The 18685-nt window shown below is 39.9% G+C and overlaps 1 protein-coding gene across 1 annotated transcript in view; it reads right to left on the minus strand.

Moving 5' to 3' along the window:
- Positions 1-18685, minus strand: part of SPTBN5 (spectrin beta, non-erythrocytic 5) — a 79821-nt gene that overhangs the window by 17152 nt on the left and 43984 nt on the right. The window contains exons 34-38 of the mRNA XM_027674219.1: positions 9571-9675; positions 8118-8303; positions 3976-4131; positions 3153-3344; positions 2437-2532 (exon numbers count right to left, since the gene is read on the minus strand). Coding sequence (XP_027530020.1) covers positions 2437-2532; positions 3153-3344; positions 3976-4131; positions 8118-8303; positions 9571-9675 — 735 coding nt within the window. The remainder of the gene's footprint in view (positions 1-2436; positions 2533-3152; positions 3345-3975; positions 4132-8117; positions 8304-9570; positions 9676-18685) is intronic.

Here is an 18685-nt window from a genome sequence, read left to right on the forward strand (position 1 = left end):
AGAAATTCCAGCAGGGGTTCATTTGTTGAAGAAACATAGGTGCAGGTGCTGGTTACATAGGTGGCTGCTGTGGAACAGCTGCTGTGTGGCAGATTGATCCTTTGTCAAACAGACAGTGACTCATGGCTCCTAGGCCTACTTGCTGTTTTATCTAGATAGGCTTCTGTCCAGAAGTGCCTTCTGTACCGTAGACAACAGGCTTGAAATCCATACAGCCTTAAGAATCCCAGACAACCTATGCCATTGTGTTTTCTTCTAAAGCAACATTACTGCATTTTAAAAGGTATGCTAAGACTTCAAAGCAATTTGCTTCCCATGCACATACCATGGAATGGGTAATATTTGTACATTGCACACATAATCTGGACTATAGTGGAACAATTTTTCTTTTGGAGTGTTATGGATAGACAACACTGAGCACCACTCCAAGACTCAAAAACATTCTCTATTTTTCTAAGAGTAGCAAATCTGAGACTCAGCAGGGAGACAATCACTGGTGCAATAGAAGCACAGTTAAAAGATGCCAGCACACTGTTAATAGAAGTATTTGCTCCACTGGGTATTTTGTTGACTGCATCCATACCAATATGCATGCTTCCACATATGCTTTACTATTATACACAGCCATAAAGTAAACAGGAGAAATCAGTAGACAGCCAGATATTCTTCAGAAACCCTGCAGTCTTCTCTCCTGAGAAATAATAGCAGCACAATGAGTAGAAAATCTTGCAGCCATCAAAGCAGGATGATTACTCCCTTTGCTGGTCTCAGATTTGTCTAGTGGGAAAAAACAGATTGGATGGATGCACACACTGTGCCAGAACACCCTGCTTCTGCTTGTATCACCCCATGCAGTACTGCATAACTAAGCATCAGCTATCAGGGCATAAACGTTCCAGCTTTTTTTCTGCAGGAGTCATGTTCAGAGTATTACAGGAGCAGTGACTACAAGCTGATAGTATCTAAGGCCAAGAGTTTCCTGTGGCACAAAAGATCTACCTTAGTTTATGGAAAAACTTTTCTATTCAGGGTCTTAAGCAGACTGGGACACTGGGTTGTTTCTGCCTTTTTCATAATCTATTTTTGACTGGTAAAACCTGTAGAAGAGCCCTGGCTCAATCCCCGAGTCAGCTGGTGAATACTGAAGGCACAATGAAGGCCTCTTCAATAATTCCCTGGAGCTGAAGCTGAGTAGTTTGGCTCTCTATCGAAATCCAGTATGAATGCACTAATGTACTGTCACAAAATTCTGCTGGTCTCTGGAACAGGGAGCTCAGGGTTTTCTCGCAGGGGTCAGGCATATCTACACTGCTACTTTGCATAGACGAGCATTGTCTCCTTCTACTATTAGGCAACAAAAATAGAAGATGAGATCTGCTGTAACAGGAATTGGCAACAAGATAACAGGCAAACACAGGAAAAAGAATATCAGGAGAGAACAGAAGAGTAAACCTCACTCAGAAAGTCCTAATATACCTCTTTCCAGACCTTCCTCACAATTTCCAGACTGGCAAATCAGCACAGTAATCTTTCCTGTGTGACACACAGACCTTTTAGTCCACAACTATAGCCGTTCACACAGAGAGAACAAGAAGTTGCTGCAAAAGCATCCCTCACAACTCTTATGGCAGGAGCTGAAGCACATCACAAAGAGGCCCTTGTTGTGGCTGGGCCTGTTCCCCAGGTTTGATGCCCAAGTTAGTACATTCGCTGGGGACAAGAGAGGCAGCTGGCATGACTCAGCACCACAAGAGAGTCAGAGATCTCAGCATAGAAAGGTGAAGTGTGCAGCCAACTTGTCTCATGGCTGCTATTCAAAGTGTAAACCATTGCTCTATTTTACTAAATGTCTGATTATCAATGTTATGATTCATGACTAACCACATGTGCTGTATAAACAAAGGCCCCCAACTTTACATGCTTCATTTGTATGAAGGAATATGAGAAACCTGACTGTTCCTCATGAGGAGAAGAAGGGAGAAATAAAGGATGGAAATAGAGAAAGTAGTATTTTTCTTCCCACAGGCTTGGTTCATGGAAGATCTATATCAGTTTTCAGATTCATACAAACATGGCTGAAACAACCATGTTTAAAACCACCTCTGGGTGTAAATGACTGTGACTTTGCAGACTGCATGAACCAAACAAAACCCTGCTCAAATTCAGGCTCACACTAGAAGTTTTCCAATCATTTAACACAGTCCAAAATTTTAGGTTGCATCATGAGCACCTGACAGCTCTGTTTAGACATCTTCAAAGCAAAAGGCACAATGAGTGAAAATTCTATCTTTTTTAACGGCTTTTGAGGTTGTAATGCTTCCTCTCACCCTGGTCTCTCACCTTCTTGGTGCATTGGAACTGTATTTACTACCTGAACTGAAAAGTTAACTGCTGCTTGCAGCCACACAAGAAACGTGCATGGAAAACACCCCTTACCCCTGACGTTGCTCCACGGAACTCATTCAACTTTTTCTTGAGTTGCAGGCAGTGCTCATAGTCATTTCCCACATCACCTACATTAATCATGACTTCCTGAGGAAATAAGCAACAAACAAATATTTAGGCTAAGAGTACAAGAACACAGCAACTCCCAATGATTATGCTGATGCAGTAAGTTCTGTGATTTGCCTGTAAGTCACTGACCTACAGCTTCTGAAGTAGTCTCTTCTGATCTTTAAACAATTATGAGACTTACTCCCAACTCTCTTTTCAGTTTATTACCGATTATGGAAGCTACCTCTGAATGAAAGTGATTCTTCCTTCCCTCCTACAAAGAGAAACTTTCAGATTTGATATATGAGAGTGCAAGCCAGTTGCCAAGTTCTTCAAGTCTCTTCCATTCTAGTCTGCTTTAATTTCTCTGTCTCAACAGAGACGTAGGAGATGGTCTCCAATAATCACAAACTCTTCATTTGCACATTTTACAGGAGAACATGTGCTAATACTGTCCAACTAACTTTGGTATAGGCAGACTCCAGGAAATTTTTAGAATTTATTGAATAATTCCTTTCATATTTTCTGTAGAATGTGTCATGATTCTTACAGACAAAAGCCACTAGAAATACCCTGGAAGATGACACTTTTATCAGAATTTCATTGCTAAGCAGCAAGTCTTTAGTGTGCTGCTTAGCTAAATACTAAAATCCATTTACCTTCTCCCTGATCCAGGCTTCCACCTGGTTCACCTTTTGGAGAAATTCTAGGAAGTCCCGACTGTCCTCCAGCATCTTTCCACGAGCAGCAACAGCTCTCTTCAACTTCTCCCAATGCTCCTGAAGCAAGCGGACTTCGCGACGGATCTCTCCTGATTTTGGGTGGCCTTTTGATATCAGGGCTTCTCCTTTCTTCACATTCAGAGAAAGAAATTAGAAATTAAGATTGTCACTAATTTTTAAGGGGGTTATCATGTTACATGACCTTTCTAGAAGGATTCTCTCACTTCCCTAGCCTGGACTGCTCAACAGATTACAAATATAAATTCTTACCACTCAAATGATACAGCTCAGTTGGAAACCTTTTACATCTGGAGGGAATCTAGAATCACAGAACACTAGGGTTTGAATATTTCCTTGCCAAGAATGACATTCATGGAGTGGAAGCACCAAGAGAGATTTTACAGATGACGGCACATTTCAGCCATATGATTCACCCAGTTTCAACAAGAATATTCACAAATGGGGCATGAAATCCTGCTTACTTTTTGTAGGAGTAAACAGCCCAGGCAAGGAAGAAGTCAGTGATATTTTCAGGTCTATAAGAAAATCTATTCAGACTATAAGGAAAGACGGAAGCTCTCCAGATAGAGCAATTAACATATCTCCCTGTTGTAAATTAACAGCATTATATTTCCATGGCATAGCAATTGAGTTCTTGTCACACAAATAGGATAATTGATATAGAAGCATTTCATCTATCCGTCCTTCTTTGGATAAGCAGCAATAATCTGTAAAAACACTAGCAGAGTGACAGAGTTACCTTATTAACAGCTGTGATAATTTCTTCATTTGCTAGAATCTCTGCCTCAAAGACCTGATGTTTCTGCAGCAGCTTCATTTTGTCCTGCAGATTGCTAGGGTCTTGTATGGAAGGATCCTCTAACTTCTGCATGCGTTCACTGATCCAGTCTTCTGCCTGCAGCAGTGTGAGGCATCCAAGTTAGCATGACAACTACATGAGATCCTGGGGCCTTCTCCCAGGACATGTCATTATTCTATGCAAGTGTCTATGCCTGGGCTAGGCAGATTGAGCTGGGAGCTTGATAGCTGGAGTGGCTCTCCAGTTTCTGAACTATTCTACTTGATAGGATATAAAAGCAGGTAGGAATGAAACTAATTTTTATCTGACCACAAGAGTAATGAAAAATTCCTTGAATACCTCAGATTTTATCACAAGCCATAAACAGATTATACAATCTTCTAGATTATATGCAGAGAATCCTTGAGCAGATATTAAGCCTTAACATGTTAGACATTTAAAATGAGATTATGACCACTGAGTCTTGGGATTTAAGGCTCTGAGTTTCATCTCACATCTCTGTCATTGACCTACCTTTAAGGTGGATTAAGATTCTTTAGAATTCTGTGCCTCACCTATAAAACAGCACTAACATTTCCTGATCTCGGTGATGTTGTGAGATCTAAATGAAAAATGCAAAGTAAATAAAGCCTTATTGATGGGGCCAAGCACTAATTAGATTATTTGAGGGGAAATACAACTCTATTTGCTTTTATACTTCATAAATTTCAAAATGGTCTGGTTGGGAGTATTAGACTCAGACAAGCAGGAGATTTGTGAGAGCTAACAATGCAAGGGTTATGTGTTTCTCTTAGGAAATTATTTTCAGGGGATTTAAATGAATGCAGAATAAAATGGATAACAGGATAGGGAGTTTTCCAAAATCTTCTTTAAAATCTGCTGAACTTTAGACCATAGCACTGAAGGAAATATTTTCTATCTATCAAAACACTGAGAACTGACAACTTGACATAACTGATCCTGTTGTCCTCAGAGCACTGTAGTAATGTAATGTTTTGACAACAAGATCAGCAAATTGAAGGCAGCTTTATTAGTTTCAAATCATTTTGGCTGTCCTTGTGGAACTGTGTGTTACATGTGCACAATGCTTGACAACTGCAGGATTTTCTCAGTTAACTAACGATTTGAAGTTTTGTTTCAGCTGCTGAAATTCTATAAATAAACACAGAAATAGCTTTCATAAGCAGCATGCTCTCCAGAAACTGTTTCTCTCCAAAGCACAGTTAGAAACTCAAACAGGAACCTTATGTCAAGATTGCCCAGAAGAACACATTGTCATCTGCTGTTTTCATTTCTGACACCCTCCTCAATGGCCTTCTCCCATTACCAGCCACACATTAACTCTTCAATGTCACTGAAGTGACTCTTCATTTGAATAGAAGAGGCTCATGCCTACAGTTAGAATGAGAAATAAATGAATCCCCTGTATATAGCCACTTACAGGTCAATTTCTCTTCTATTTTTTAATTAGAAGCAATGGTTTAAGGGCAGACAACATCTGCACTCTTAGTGGCTTGGTTTATTTTAAGGCTTACTTAAGATGGCTCTAGAGAGTGAGAGATCCTTCTCCTGGCCCCATGCTCACATTCAGATGTGAACCAAAGTTGATTTGTTGTCCTAAGATCTTTCTGTGGAAAGACCTAATGGTCGTCTGGACAGGCATCTTCATTTTATTGAAGACAACAGTAAGACAAGTGCCATGCTCAGTGTAGAGACATGAGACCAGTCTTACTTCTATGGAACTCATAAAAAGTGTGGGCACTACCAATTTAGAAAGCTACATTTTCAGACTATCAGTTACTGTAACCTCATGAGCACAAACTTTTTGTAAATTACACTGATTTTTAATAAAAGAAATATTTAAAGCTTATAAAGGAGTGTGCCTGTTCCAGACATCTAGAGACAACAACTAATTCTCTCTCTCACTCATCTGAGATAAAGAAGTAAATGTTTTTTTAGTCTCTTGTAGAGGGTGAAAGGGAAAGGAAGCGCCACTGATATGATGAGCAAGTTTCAGGGTCAGCATAAAAACTCAGAGCCAGCTTTAGAAGTCAAAACGTTCAACTTTACGATCTTTCCTCTGCAATAATTTAAATACATGTTTCCAAGTAGCAGCTTGCTCATTTGCCTTCCACATTAGCACTGGTCTACAGACATTGTGACAATAAGGTAATCTATAAGTCTGTCTCACTTCTTTGGGACTCAAAAAGCACCCTATTTCTACTGTAGGAGGGTGTGTCCTATTTTGTGAGCTGAGTGTAATCTCTTGAGTTAGTCATTGCGGGTTTTATGCAGAAAAAACCCAAACTCCTATGTCCTGCAGCAGTTAGCCTTCTAAGCAGATTATATGATGTTGAGTTCTCTGTCCTCTCATCAGTAATTGCAGACTGTGTCATCTTTTTACTAATGTGTGCAGCTCTCTGTGTAAGTGCTTCTAGAGAGTAACCAGGAGACTTTTAATGATGACAGTGATCACTAATTTCTGCTGAAGCAAAAAAATTATGCTTTATCAATAAAAATTACTTAACATTCTTGCAGGAAGGAGAGTTTTCAGAAGAGTGGGACCTGAGCTATGGATCTTGTCCTCTTAATAAGTAAGAATAACCAATGATCTCATTGATTTCACAGCTAAACTCAAAACTCATCTCTGATTTTAACTTCCCTATGGGGACAATTCTTATTTGTGAACATGTACACACCTAGAACATCATTAAATCAAATTAAACATTCCATTCTACCTAACAAAGAGAGAGAAAGAAAAATATTGCAGTAAGATTTTTTTATTTTTCTTTTTAATTCCTTGGTGGCATTCACATTCTACAGCAGTAGGCAATGAATTTAGATCGGCAATGTAAATGAGCACATAACCTGAGAGCAAAAACTCTCTTGGATGAATTTATGTGGAGAAAGTGAATGAGAAAAGCAAAATGTTCCCCACTATGCAGGGCCAGATCCTCTGCTCTAAGTATGTGATTCAAGAATGAAGGGGGACCCCAGTCCAAGCACGGATTTGACCATTACAGAGGGATGGGGAGAAATGCATAGGTATTCCTACCTAATGGGTTGATTATACCTCCAGGAGGGCATAGACAGTTTCTCTACCAGAGAGGATGTTGGCAGTTCTGGGAACTTTCTGTCAGAGTTATATTGCTCTTTTGAAAATATTATCACTGGGTAACACCCCCTCCACTCCACTCTGCTAGTCCAAAAGGTGGCTACTACCGGTGGAATTTCATTACTTTCATATAAAGTGATAGTAAAAGTATAGTTAAATCATACAAGTTAGTGTTTGGGTGTATAAATAATTTCTGATAAAGTTTACTAAAAGAAAAAACAACCAGAAAAAAAAGAAGTGTAGCTCTGGCTTTGTAGTGTGGCCAAAGAAGAGGGTATTTAAATGTCTGACTGTTTGGGGTAGGAGGAGTTCCAAATACATTGTGCTGTAAATGGAATTTTAGCAGCCTTAGATTATTCTCTTTCTTGAAAAAAAACACCAAACAACCCCCCCCCAAATTAAAACAAAAAAAACCCCAAACCAAACCACACAAACACAAACAAACAAAAACCAAACCAAAACAACAACAACAACAACAAAGAGAAATTTTGTTGCTGGCAGCAGCTGTGTTACAGGCATTCATTCTCTTTTGGTGATGATCTTAACCTGACCAGTGTCAGGACACGTGTCTTTTTCATGGGCTGGGAGGTGACCAGCACCTGCAGTTTTTTCTTTAAATCATGGAGGATGTTCTGTGGGATACAGCAGCAGAAGGGGTGGATAGCAAACCAGCAAGTGTTTGCAAATGTCCGCCTGGGCCTATGTGCTCTTGTTTATGCCAGTACACCGGATATGCTAGCACATTTTCAGTCACACACATTTTGCTGCCCTTTGAAAGACTGACGTAGTATGCCTTTCCAACAGTACTGTCAGGAACAGAGCTACTCAGTTACAGGACTAACTCAGAACAAGAGACAAACAGAGATCAACATATACTGCAGAGACCAGTCAAAGCGAGCACTTCATCCAGTAGAGGGTAGGCAGTTCCGCTGCCTTCCAGCCCCATCCCAGTCTAAAACCCTCTTACCTCTTCCAAGTTCTGGTAGAAAAGTGCCAGAAGAAGGGCAATCTGCAGCTTCTCTCTCCTGCTCTGGGATAGATCCTTGATCTGACGCTTCCTGTCATGAATGACATTCAGCTTATGCTGAATCTTTCGCCCTTCCAGTCCATCAGCCTTTTCCAGCCTGCTTGCCTGTTCTTGAAGAGACATCATCTGAGGAGACAACAAATCTGAAATTATTTTTATACTTCCAAGTGGTGTGAAAGAAACAAAATCCAAGCTCCTTTCCATACCTAAAAGATTTTCCTTTTTTTCTGTAATAAACCAAGAATAGCAGGGAGAAGTTAATCGGCATTCCCCCTCACCCGGTACTATATTACACCTATGACATTATTATCATTGCTCTCTGTGGTGGATCCTGGCTACTTAAATGAATTGAAGCTGTAGCTCCAGGAGTCTTTATGTCACTGATCAACTGGTGCAAGAAATCATGCACCATAAGCATGACACTCATAAATGCCAGTGCTCAAGTTTTACTTCTTTGTGGAAATCAGGTGTTGGAAGGTAGCTCTCAAAATAAGCAATCCGTCTGGCAGGGAGCTGGCAAGAGTTCTGGGAGTTCATTCCTTCTGGGGAACCCAGGCATAGCCCCAGGTTTAAGTTTAGCCCTAGCCTGGGTGAGTTAGAGCAGTGGCTATCAGGCAGATTCATTTACATGAAGGTGAACAAATCAGTATCTATTCCAAAGTTATGGAGATGCAAGCCATTATACACCAAATGCATATTTAAATAGTTTGACCTCCTGTATTTTACTTGCTATAAAAGTCACTATTTTTTTAATGAAAAAACCAGAAACTTCTGATATCCATGACACAATAGGGCCTGCTTTAAATATTTCTTCTTGTAACTCCCACTATTCAATACACTGAGTGGCCCTGGTGGCCTAGTGGTTAGCGTGCAGGACTTTCACTGCTGCGACCATGGGTTCGAGTCCCCGGTCTCCTGGCCTGATGGAGGTCGTTAGCCCTGTGTGGCCATCCATCTATGAGAAGGACACTCTAAACAAACCTACGTCCTGAGGACCTCACTGCCATTGTCCAAGCTTGCTTGGCCCCGGCAGATGAACCTTAGGATTAAAGGGTGGGCTCAGTTCAGCGCAGGCTGTGTCTCACCTAAAAAATCCATTGCGCAGGCTGGAAAGGTAAAAAGACCTTTCCCCAAATCTTCGTTCGTGAAGATGGGCAAGACAATACAGGGAGGCCCTGGGTGTGGAGTGTTTTAACACTTGTTCTCCAATGCTCTGCCTCTTATTTCCCTAGGCATCCTCATTTTCTCTTTGGTTCAAGCATATCAGGCATATCATGCCTGTCAGCAATTCAATGTGTTAGCATATTAAAAAAAATTATATATATATATATATATATATATATATAAATTCTAGCTCTTAGTCTGGTAGAATATTTGTTGTTGATTTTCGTACCTTCTCATCCTGTGATGCCAGAAGCTTCTCAAAAGCCTCATGTTTCCTTATCAGTTGCTCTACTTCATCTACAGAGGTTCCAAGGTCACTGCTTTTCAAATAAATCTATAAAAAAAGTTCATTATTTTTCTCAGTGGATTAATTGTCACATAAACTTTATTCATAAATGGGAGAAGAGGTATTACTCTGCTGTTGAGAGTACATTTGGGAGGGAAAGAAAGGAACAGGAGGCAACTGAAATTGGAAATTAATTAGTAGAACTCCATGGTCTTGAGCAAGAAAGAGAAGCATTAACAGGTCCATCTGAAGAAAGTGACCTGTCACTGCTTATTATAATCACTAAGTCACAAGGCAGTAAATTCCAGAGGTCTAAGCCATCCTTGTAATCTCAGGTAAGATCACTCTCATGTCTGACAGATGTCCATATGATTCCTTCTCAGAAGAGTTCCTGTAACAGACACTTTGCAGCCTCCCTGGGCAATTTATGCCAATGCTTCACTACCTTAACTTCATTACCTTAAATTAGCAGGATTTTCCAAATATCTATCCTGAAAATGCATGGCTAGCACTACACCTTGCTATATACTGCCATCTTCATCACATGAAGGATGATCATTCCTTTTACATCTGCTTCAGCCTTGTACATGTTTGTAGACATTGCATATTGGGATTTCTGTCTTCTCTAGGCTAAAACTACACTGATCTGATCAATTATTCCACAACAGCTGTGTCTTCTTGATTCTGTTTATTCCTATTTCTCTCTGGATTTTCTCTATTTCTTCTTATTTTGAAACTTGATGAAATAACTGTCAATAAGCAATAAGACTGCCGGAGTGAAGGCTGTGAAGACAGCAGAGCATTTATATGTGCCTTTCGAGCTGCAATCTTCAGCATGTGTCTGTATATGGTGCTTATCTTTTATACAATACCATGAACTCAAGTTCACCTTGCAATCTACTATAAGATTCCAGAAGCTTTTCAGAAGAACTGCTGACAGACCAGTTTGACCCCATCCTGTATTTAAGCAGCTGATTATTCCTGAAAAATGTCATAGCTTGCACCTGTAGCAAGTGCATTACATCTGTTATATTTTCAGGCCATCTTTCCAACTTGTCTGCATTAATTTTATTTACTGTCTGTTCTGTCAGTCTCCGATGCAGAAAGACTTTAGTCTAAAATAATAAGTGCAGTTTTAAAGAAACTGACCTCTGCACTATTTGCTTTTAACACTGTGAGAACCTTTTCCAACTATTCCAACTAATCTCTAAGGCACTGCAGTGTTTCCTGATTCTGTTCTGGTGTTAAGAAGACTGACTGCCCAATTACTTCTGCCATGCATTCTGTTATATTTGGTTTTGCCAAATGCGGAAGAATAAACAATGTAGTTATCTATTATCAAGAAAAAACTATGCTTTTCTCCAGACTAATAGGAATGTATTATTTTCCAGTGGATTTAATTGCCCACATTTTTTTTCTTATTCAATGATGAGACAACAGCAAGGCAAAAACCTCAATTAGAGGCTCTGATGGGACATGAGCAAAAATTACCCATGAGCAAGGTTCACACCAAAGTGACTATGACTGGACAGACCTGGGGAAATCAGACTGTTGTGAGGGATTACATTTATCAGCAGTGTGTAATGTGTAATCCACTTTGTGAGGTCATGGAATCATAAATATTTGGACAAGGATGAGAATTTTCAACCAGTAACTCTACCTGAGTAAAGTGCAATTAATGGAGATGGGAGAAGAATTTGAGATCAGTGATACAGTGTGAAAGAATTAAGAGGAAGGAAAGAAACAGAATAGAATCAGTGAAACACAATTGCTAATAGTTTCAGAAAAGGGCTGGTAAATGACATATGTAAATCCATGCCTTAAAACCACAGATATGTGCAGAAAAAAATAACATCTGGAGAGGTCTTTCTTGCTTTGCTAAACATTACAGTTCTGTAACAGTCTTACAGTGTGTTTTTTATGAGAGGTAAAAGATATTCTTTGGCAGCTACTTTAGAAAACCAGTCATGATGTTAATTTTCTGCACAGAAGTATTGGATGACTGTTTAACTCCACAGAGCATCTTCTGAAGGAGAGGTTTCCCAAGCATGAACACATGTGCAGGGCAATTCACACGTACTTGTCAGGGTCTGAAAGCACTAACAGGCTCTGGTGGTTCTGACTGTCCCCTGGATGGACGTCCTGCTCCCATCTGGGGGTCCCTCTGAGGCTCGGCCCTGGCCACGAGCCCTGCCTGAGCTATACTGAGGGGAAGTCTGAGCCTTGCCCTGGTCCTCCTGGACAGACCCCACATTTAAGTCACTACCTCGCCTTGATGCTTTGATCTTCAGCTGGTTGATGGACTTTTTTACTGCTGCCACCACTCAGCCCTCCTTGGCAGCTGTGGATAAGAGGACTGACAGCCAGACTTGACCTGATGTTCTGGTCCATTTTTCAGGAGTGAATATTTTGCATATAGAAAAAAATACACAGAAGACTATCATGCCCAGGCTGGATGTACAAACTGCTCTATACAAATCCATACCAAATATCAAAAGAAAGGTAAATAAATCTCATCACAGTAATCCCTGTCAAGAAGACAGTGAAGACAACAGGCCTAAGCTTATAGTACGTCTGTTCCATTAATCACCAAAATGCCTAAAGAAATATATCAATGCCTCTGCTATGCCTCTGTCTGTTAAATACAACCCCCATCAGAAGGCAGATACTCTGTAATTCAAACTTTAATCCTTTGATCTATCCTACTCATCAAGTGTATGAAATTATATATATTTTTTTTGAGAGTGTTACTGGATTTTGTTTGCTCTTTTGAAGAAAGATCTCCACATGTGTGGGCTCCAAGTCTGTCTACCGTAATGCCTTATTAAACCACCTTATTATTACCATCTATATTTACACTGCTGTTACTAACACAGAAATAAAAAGTTATCAGCTGAATCTAACTCACTGTTGTTTGGAGTACACAAACATACAGCCACATGCTGTATCTCTATTTTGAAGCTTTAAACACTGCTTAAAAATACTGTAGCTTCTTTACATTATCTACCATTTTTGGTCAAAAAATTTTTACCTCCAGGACTTTTATCTAGTAACTCTTAGCAGTGAAACTGGTACCTGAAGAAATGGTCAACTATTAGTTTTCCTGCTCATAGACCTGTGATGAAAGAAAAACACAAGGGATATCTACCGGTAAAGGTGGTTAGATTCCTTGAAGAAGAGAACAGAGACATTTCAGAGCAGGGGTGTGGGGTGGTGAGTCATAAGCAGTTGCCACTGGAGTTCAGCGCCTTGCTCCCACTGAAAATCACTAAACACAAATGACACAGCATTCAAAGCTCGATTCCTTCAGATATTACAGCAGTGGGAAAAAGTCCTCCTGATCACTGAAAGCTTTGGACCAAGTCCTCCAAGCAGAAGCCTGTGCAAATGCCAAAACCAAGGCTTTGACACTGAGAAAGAAAACTGGTGCACGAAAAGAAAATTGCTGCAAAAGGAAAGTGGCTGCATACATTACAGGAGAGGCAATGGCACCAATCTTAGAAGAAAGCAGCCCCTGTAGCACTAACAGTGCTACTTGGAGAGCTGCTAAGGTAAAAATTTTCCATTCCATTCACCTTTTAACCAGAAATCTTATGACAGCCATTGCTAGAATCAGAACCACAACATTTTTTTCATGTAAGTATTTGTTATACCAGTCTGAAACTAGAATGAAAATTGGCTCCCGTGCCACAATGCTGGCCTGTGGCCAACTACATACCTTTCTGGCAGATTTTTAGAAAGGTCCCCAAACACCTGCTTTGAATAAGACACATTGATTTCTACTATACAACACTGCATGGCTCTCCTCAGGTAACCTTCCAGGGTCTCCCAGAGCAAACACTATATATAAACTTTTTTTTCAAGTTTATTGCTATTATGAATCATGGCCCATCATCAGGAATTTTGCTCAGCCACGAAAAGCACCAAAGACTTGGCCACGTACTGTAAAAGGGACTAGTTTTTAAGAGAAGACTTGCAAAGATGCTTAAAACCACAAAATGGTTTTTGAGATTTTAAATGGAGAATGGAACAAATAGTCAATTTATTAACGATGTAAAGCACAGAAATGGAGGTTTTAACCCTACTTCACTGGAGGTTTTCTCTATTTCTGAGCTCATTGCATAGTTTTCAATACACAGTCATATATGAACTCTTGCATACAAGTTAATGCAGAACTAAAAATGAAGTCCAGTTTAAAAAAAAAATTCATTTAAAATAAGTCGGTACTATATACACACTTATGTGACAGCTTATGCCAGCTCTAGCTTTTAAAGAAATACTGAAGAAACATTTTAATCATTAGCCCAGCTATGGTCTCTGGATACCACAACTTCACATTTATACATACTGGAAGCTGATATAGCCCCAAAAGAAATTTGTATTCCAAGAAGACTAGTTTCTATTTCTCTAGAATAAAATTTATTTTAAGTATTTCTGCAAATTCACTCCCTTCTCCTGCTCTTCACAGTATAACAAGCTTCACAGATTTTGCCCCTCACTGCCTGCCCTTGGCTTGCTGTTGAGATTGCTGGCACTCCACAGAAAATCCTTCTGCTCTAAACATGCACTAAAAGCCTGAATTACTCCCAGTTTTAAAAGCCTTCACTTAAAGCATGTAATCAAGTCCAAACTATCTGCCCAAATAGATAACAACAAAGTTTGATTTGATTTAATTCTGATAGAAGTAAATAAAAAAGAAAAAAATTGATATTTGTAAATAATTTTGTAAATTTGTAAATTTGTAAATAAATGTTTGATACCATGACTATATATAGTACACAAAAATGTTGTACTATGCTTCATTTCAGTAAAAGTTATAACAAGGTATCATACTATAACCATAGGTGGAATAAAATGCACTGAAGTTGTTTATAAAAAGAAAACACACACTTTTTCTATCACACTGACATCACTATATTATTGGCTTCTCTCCTCACAATCTATATGCAAAATTCTAATATTAAATGTATTTAAAATTTCCTTCCCTCCTCCTCCTGCATGCTGTCTTATGGCATAAGAATATAATTATCTCATATTGGAAATGTATAGGGGAAAAACATAGAGATAAGACAGTAGGGGTTTTTTTCCCATAACTGCTGTAATTCCTTCCTCACACCTATCTCCGTCTTCAAAATTCGCAAGCTCGATTCCTATCCTGTAAGTAATAGGTGTTGGACCAGAATCTTAAACCCATGCAACATCATCATTAAAATATTTACTTATGAAACATTTGTCTGAAGGCAGACTAAGTTCTTTTTAAACTCCCCATAGTTTCACTGCTAGAAACTTTGCTGGGATATTCAAATTTGACATGCTATGGACATTGAATTCCCTTCATTTCCCTCAGGAAAGGGCAGTACCTCTCCTTTTCGAAGAATGGAAAAAAAGTGATTTCTTCCTATGCACTTAAATATTTTGGGTTTTGAAAACAAGTATTACTTTTAAAACTTACAAAACCAGGAATTAACCATTTAGAAACAGAGCATTTGACAAGGAGGAAAATGAAAACAGTAAAACAGAAAAGGACTAAGAAAAACTACACTGAGCATTTGTTCCAGGTCCCAGACTGACTAGCAGAGAAGAAAACTAGTTCTCAGCTCTGAAGTCGTGAACCTTCAAAGTGCTGAGCACTGTGGTCCAACCATGAAAAATCTGTAAATAGTTGCATGTCATGTTAAGAACAGCATTCTAAAGGTTAAAATGAAACACTTGTTAAGTGCTCAATCAGATCAGAGTTCTTATCTTCATTTAGCATGGATCAAGCTATATGTGCAGCCTTGGTGACAGCAGAACACAAGTAGCTTTCTCATTGTTCTGTAAGTCATCTCTAGGGAGTTGGAACATGGCAGTAAGCATACAAATAGAAATCCATATGGCTTGATTAAATACGAATCAGATCTTCTGTTTGCAAATGTTCCTAGAATGGAATGGAAATCTTCACCACTCGCCTTCCAGAGTCAAAGGATGCAATGTTGACAGCAACGGATGGACACCCTGCACCCTCCACATCTCTGTGACTTGAAGACATGGTGGGAGCTGGTGTGTTTGTCAAAAGATTGTCAGGACATACATTTTTCACAGTGCATGTTTCCTGGGAATGTCTCCAACCAGATCTTGCCCAATGGCTAGAAAGCAATCCTGAGCAGCAAACTGGATTTACTGATAGAGAGAGGCCAGTCCCAATCTCCACAGGGTGAAAGGGTGGACCAGCTATATCTGTATCATGTGTTTTGATAAAGATTGTTGGACTTGAACTTCTTTTAAATTCTCTTACCACCTGGATAGGCATAGCAGTCCAAGGGGTGGCAAGTATCAGGGTGATTTTGGAAACCTTGTGGTGAGCAGGTGTTAGGCATGGAGTCTTCCTAAACTCTGGCCTAGATGAAGGATAATTCTGAAAGACAATCAGCTCTGGATTTAAATCCTTGCTTATGACCTCATTCCCACTAGCTGAATTTTCTCTTCCAGTCAGCATAGCTGAGGACAGCCATATATCTCTGGAGACAGACTGCTGGGGAAGGCCAGGATACTTAGAGGAAGTCACATGAAGTCTTGTGATTTGAAGGGCTGGAGATCCACCTGCAGGGAAGCCTTGTTTTGGTTTCTGGTATCCTGTTTGAAAATCAGCTGGAGTTTCAGGCATCTTCTCTAGCTTTGGTATGAGCAGACCTGAATGAGCATGACTGCTTCCATAGGAATCTGCTCGAAAAGGCTTTATCATCAAGCTGCACGTTGAAATGTAAAGCTTCATTGAAGTGTGGAGATCTGACATTTGGACATTGCATTGGCTACAGCCTTGTTGGGATGGGAGAGAATCACAAGGTTCCAGGTATGCGTGCATATTTTTGCCGTGGAATGTAGAAACAGCTGGCATAGTAGACAGATCAACATCTAGGCGTGATGTCCAGCTTGGTGGAGCTTTGCAGGAAAGGACATCAGAGGGCAAAGACAGAGCAAGCTTAAAGGGATTGCTTTTTTCAGGAGAAGTACGATGAACACTTTTTTCTCTTTCTGAATATTGCTTGTAAGATGCAAATGTTGACTGAATGCCAGATCCCTTGTATCCATGGCTCCAAGGGTCCTTGCAAGCACCGGAACATGTGGATGTCTTATCAGAAGGACTGACACAGTGACTAGTGCTCCCAAAACCTTTCATCTGGTCTATGTGTGCCAGGATGACATCTAGCCTTGAACAGTAAGCTCCAGGAGACACACTGCTTGGTGGTGAGTTGGCATTTCCTGGAGCAAGCTCTGTAACTGATTGACCAGTGGGAGGATGCCATGCTGATGTCGGCATCTTTTGCAAAGGCCTGTCCCGCACAGCAGATTCAAAAGGAGGAGGTGGGGTCATTTTGCTGGAAGACAGAATCATTTTCGCAGTGGAGACGTAGGTTGCAGACGAAGGTTTGCAGCGCTGCTCCCTGTATGACATTCTGAAGTTTAGTTCTAAATGATGCAAAACCCAAAGCTACAGAAGCTTGCCTTTCCCCCTGTGTTTAAAACCAACTCCTAATCCTTTTTCCTTTTTCCATTCTTCCACTGAAGCAAAGGAATGAGAGATGAATAAACATTCCCTGGGAAAAAAATATGAACTAAAAAAATCCACATTCAAAATAAAAAATCTCAGCTTTCTAATACTGCTACCACCACTTGTCACGTCTGCAAAGCGATATGAGCGTAGGATGGGCAGAAAGATAAATTATGGAGCATACGGCTCTGCTCCCTGAGTGTTCTAACAGTGAGACTGCAGACACAGTAGGAGGGAGCCAAAAGTGCCTGCCAGAGACAGCCTGGAAACTCTCTGTTATTTCATCTGTGAAAAAAAAGGAAAGCAGCTAACCTGAGCTGCTGTGAAAAGATCAGAACAGAGCAGACTGTACTGGACACTGTTTCTGCTCAAAGCAAAAATTATTTTTTTCCTTCTTTCTCTTTTTTCAGCCATTGTTTGTCTGCACTCTGAATGATGAAATGTCAGTTTGCAGGTCTTACAAGACTTTCCTACAGAAGTTCTATGTGAGAGCATGACTGAATTCATTATTAAAAAAATTAAAAAGATAGCTGTTTGCCTAATTTTCTAGATACGTGCTCTATTTTCTTTAGCATAGAACAATGCTAGATTATATTCTGCTGAAATCCTTTGAAGGTTTAAGTAACTTGGATGTAATACAAGATGCTGGCTTAAAGTCAAACCTGTCACACTGGCACGTACAGTGAATGAAAGAGCAGTTCTCAGTAGTAGTTCTTAGTTTAAAATACTCCTCTACTACCTTTTTCCTTCCCCTGTTCCTTGCTGCTGGGGGAGAGACCATCTAAGGCATATGAAGTACTGGGAAAATAGGATTAAAAAATTACGACATGGCAGAAGCTACTTTCTTAGACACTTATTTTGTAGACATATGAAGTGAAATGCACATAACTGTTCTTTGCTTCCAACACAAAAGTCAGATGAAACACAAGGGGTGAAGAGATTGCTTATATTTGTTTGCCTGATAGGAATCCTTTTTTAATGTGTTTCCTTTTGTCATTTCTGAAAAGAGCAAATGACGAAACTCCCATCAGGAAAGGGGTTTGAGAGTCTTCAATTGATGCCTTGGCTGAATTTTTTTAAAAAACATGTTTGAAAGAACTGCTTTCCTACCATCTTGTCTGTCTCCCTAGGGAGCAGAGTCTACATTGCTATGCAGCCACATTTTAATTCCATATAGTAGTAACAGAGCTCCATCCAAAAGGAATAGATTCCTCTTCCAATTGTTCTTCAAATGTAGAGAAATTAAATATAAGTAGTGACTAAAGAACCTCACTTCACTATCAAATTGTATATACTGATCCATATGGCAGATGGTGGCAGCTGCAAAAGACAGCTTTGTGGTTCTTTAAATTTCTCCCTCATTTAGATGGGAATTCTGCAGCACAGGAATAACCTGTTTGAAGAATGATCACACTTAGAGATGAGAGAACAAAAGCAATGGGAATGCAGGATTTCCAGCTGTAGAGGAATCAGAACAGTGTTGCCATTTCTATTCAGGGCCAAGCTGATGCACTGCATATTCAGGAAGAA

The sequence above is a fragment of the Neopelma chrysocephalum genome, unplaced genomic scaffold (assembly GCF_003984885.1).
Source record: "Neopelma chrysocephalum unplaced genomic scaffold, ASM398488v2 Primary Assembly neopelma1_24, whole genome shotgun sequence".
Classification (NCBI taxonomy): Eukaryota; Metazoa; Chordata; class Aves; order Passeriformes; family Pipridae; genus Neopelma; species Neopelma chrysocephalum.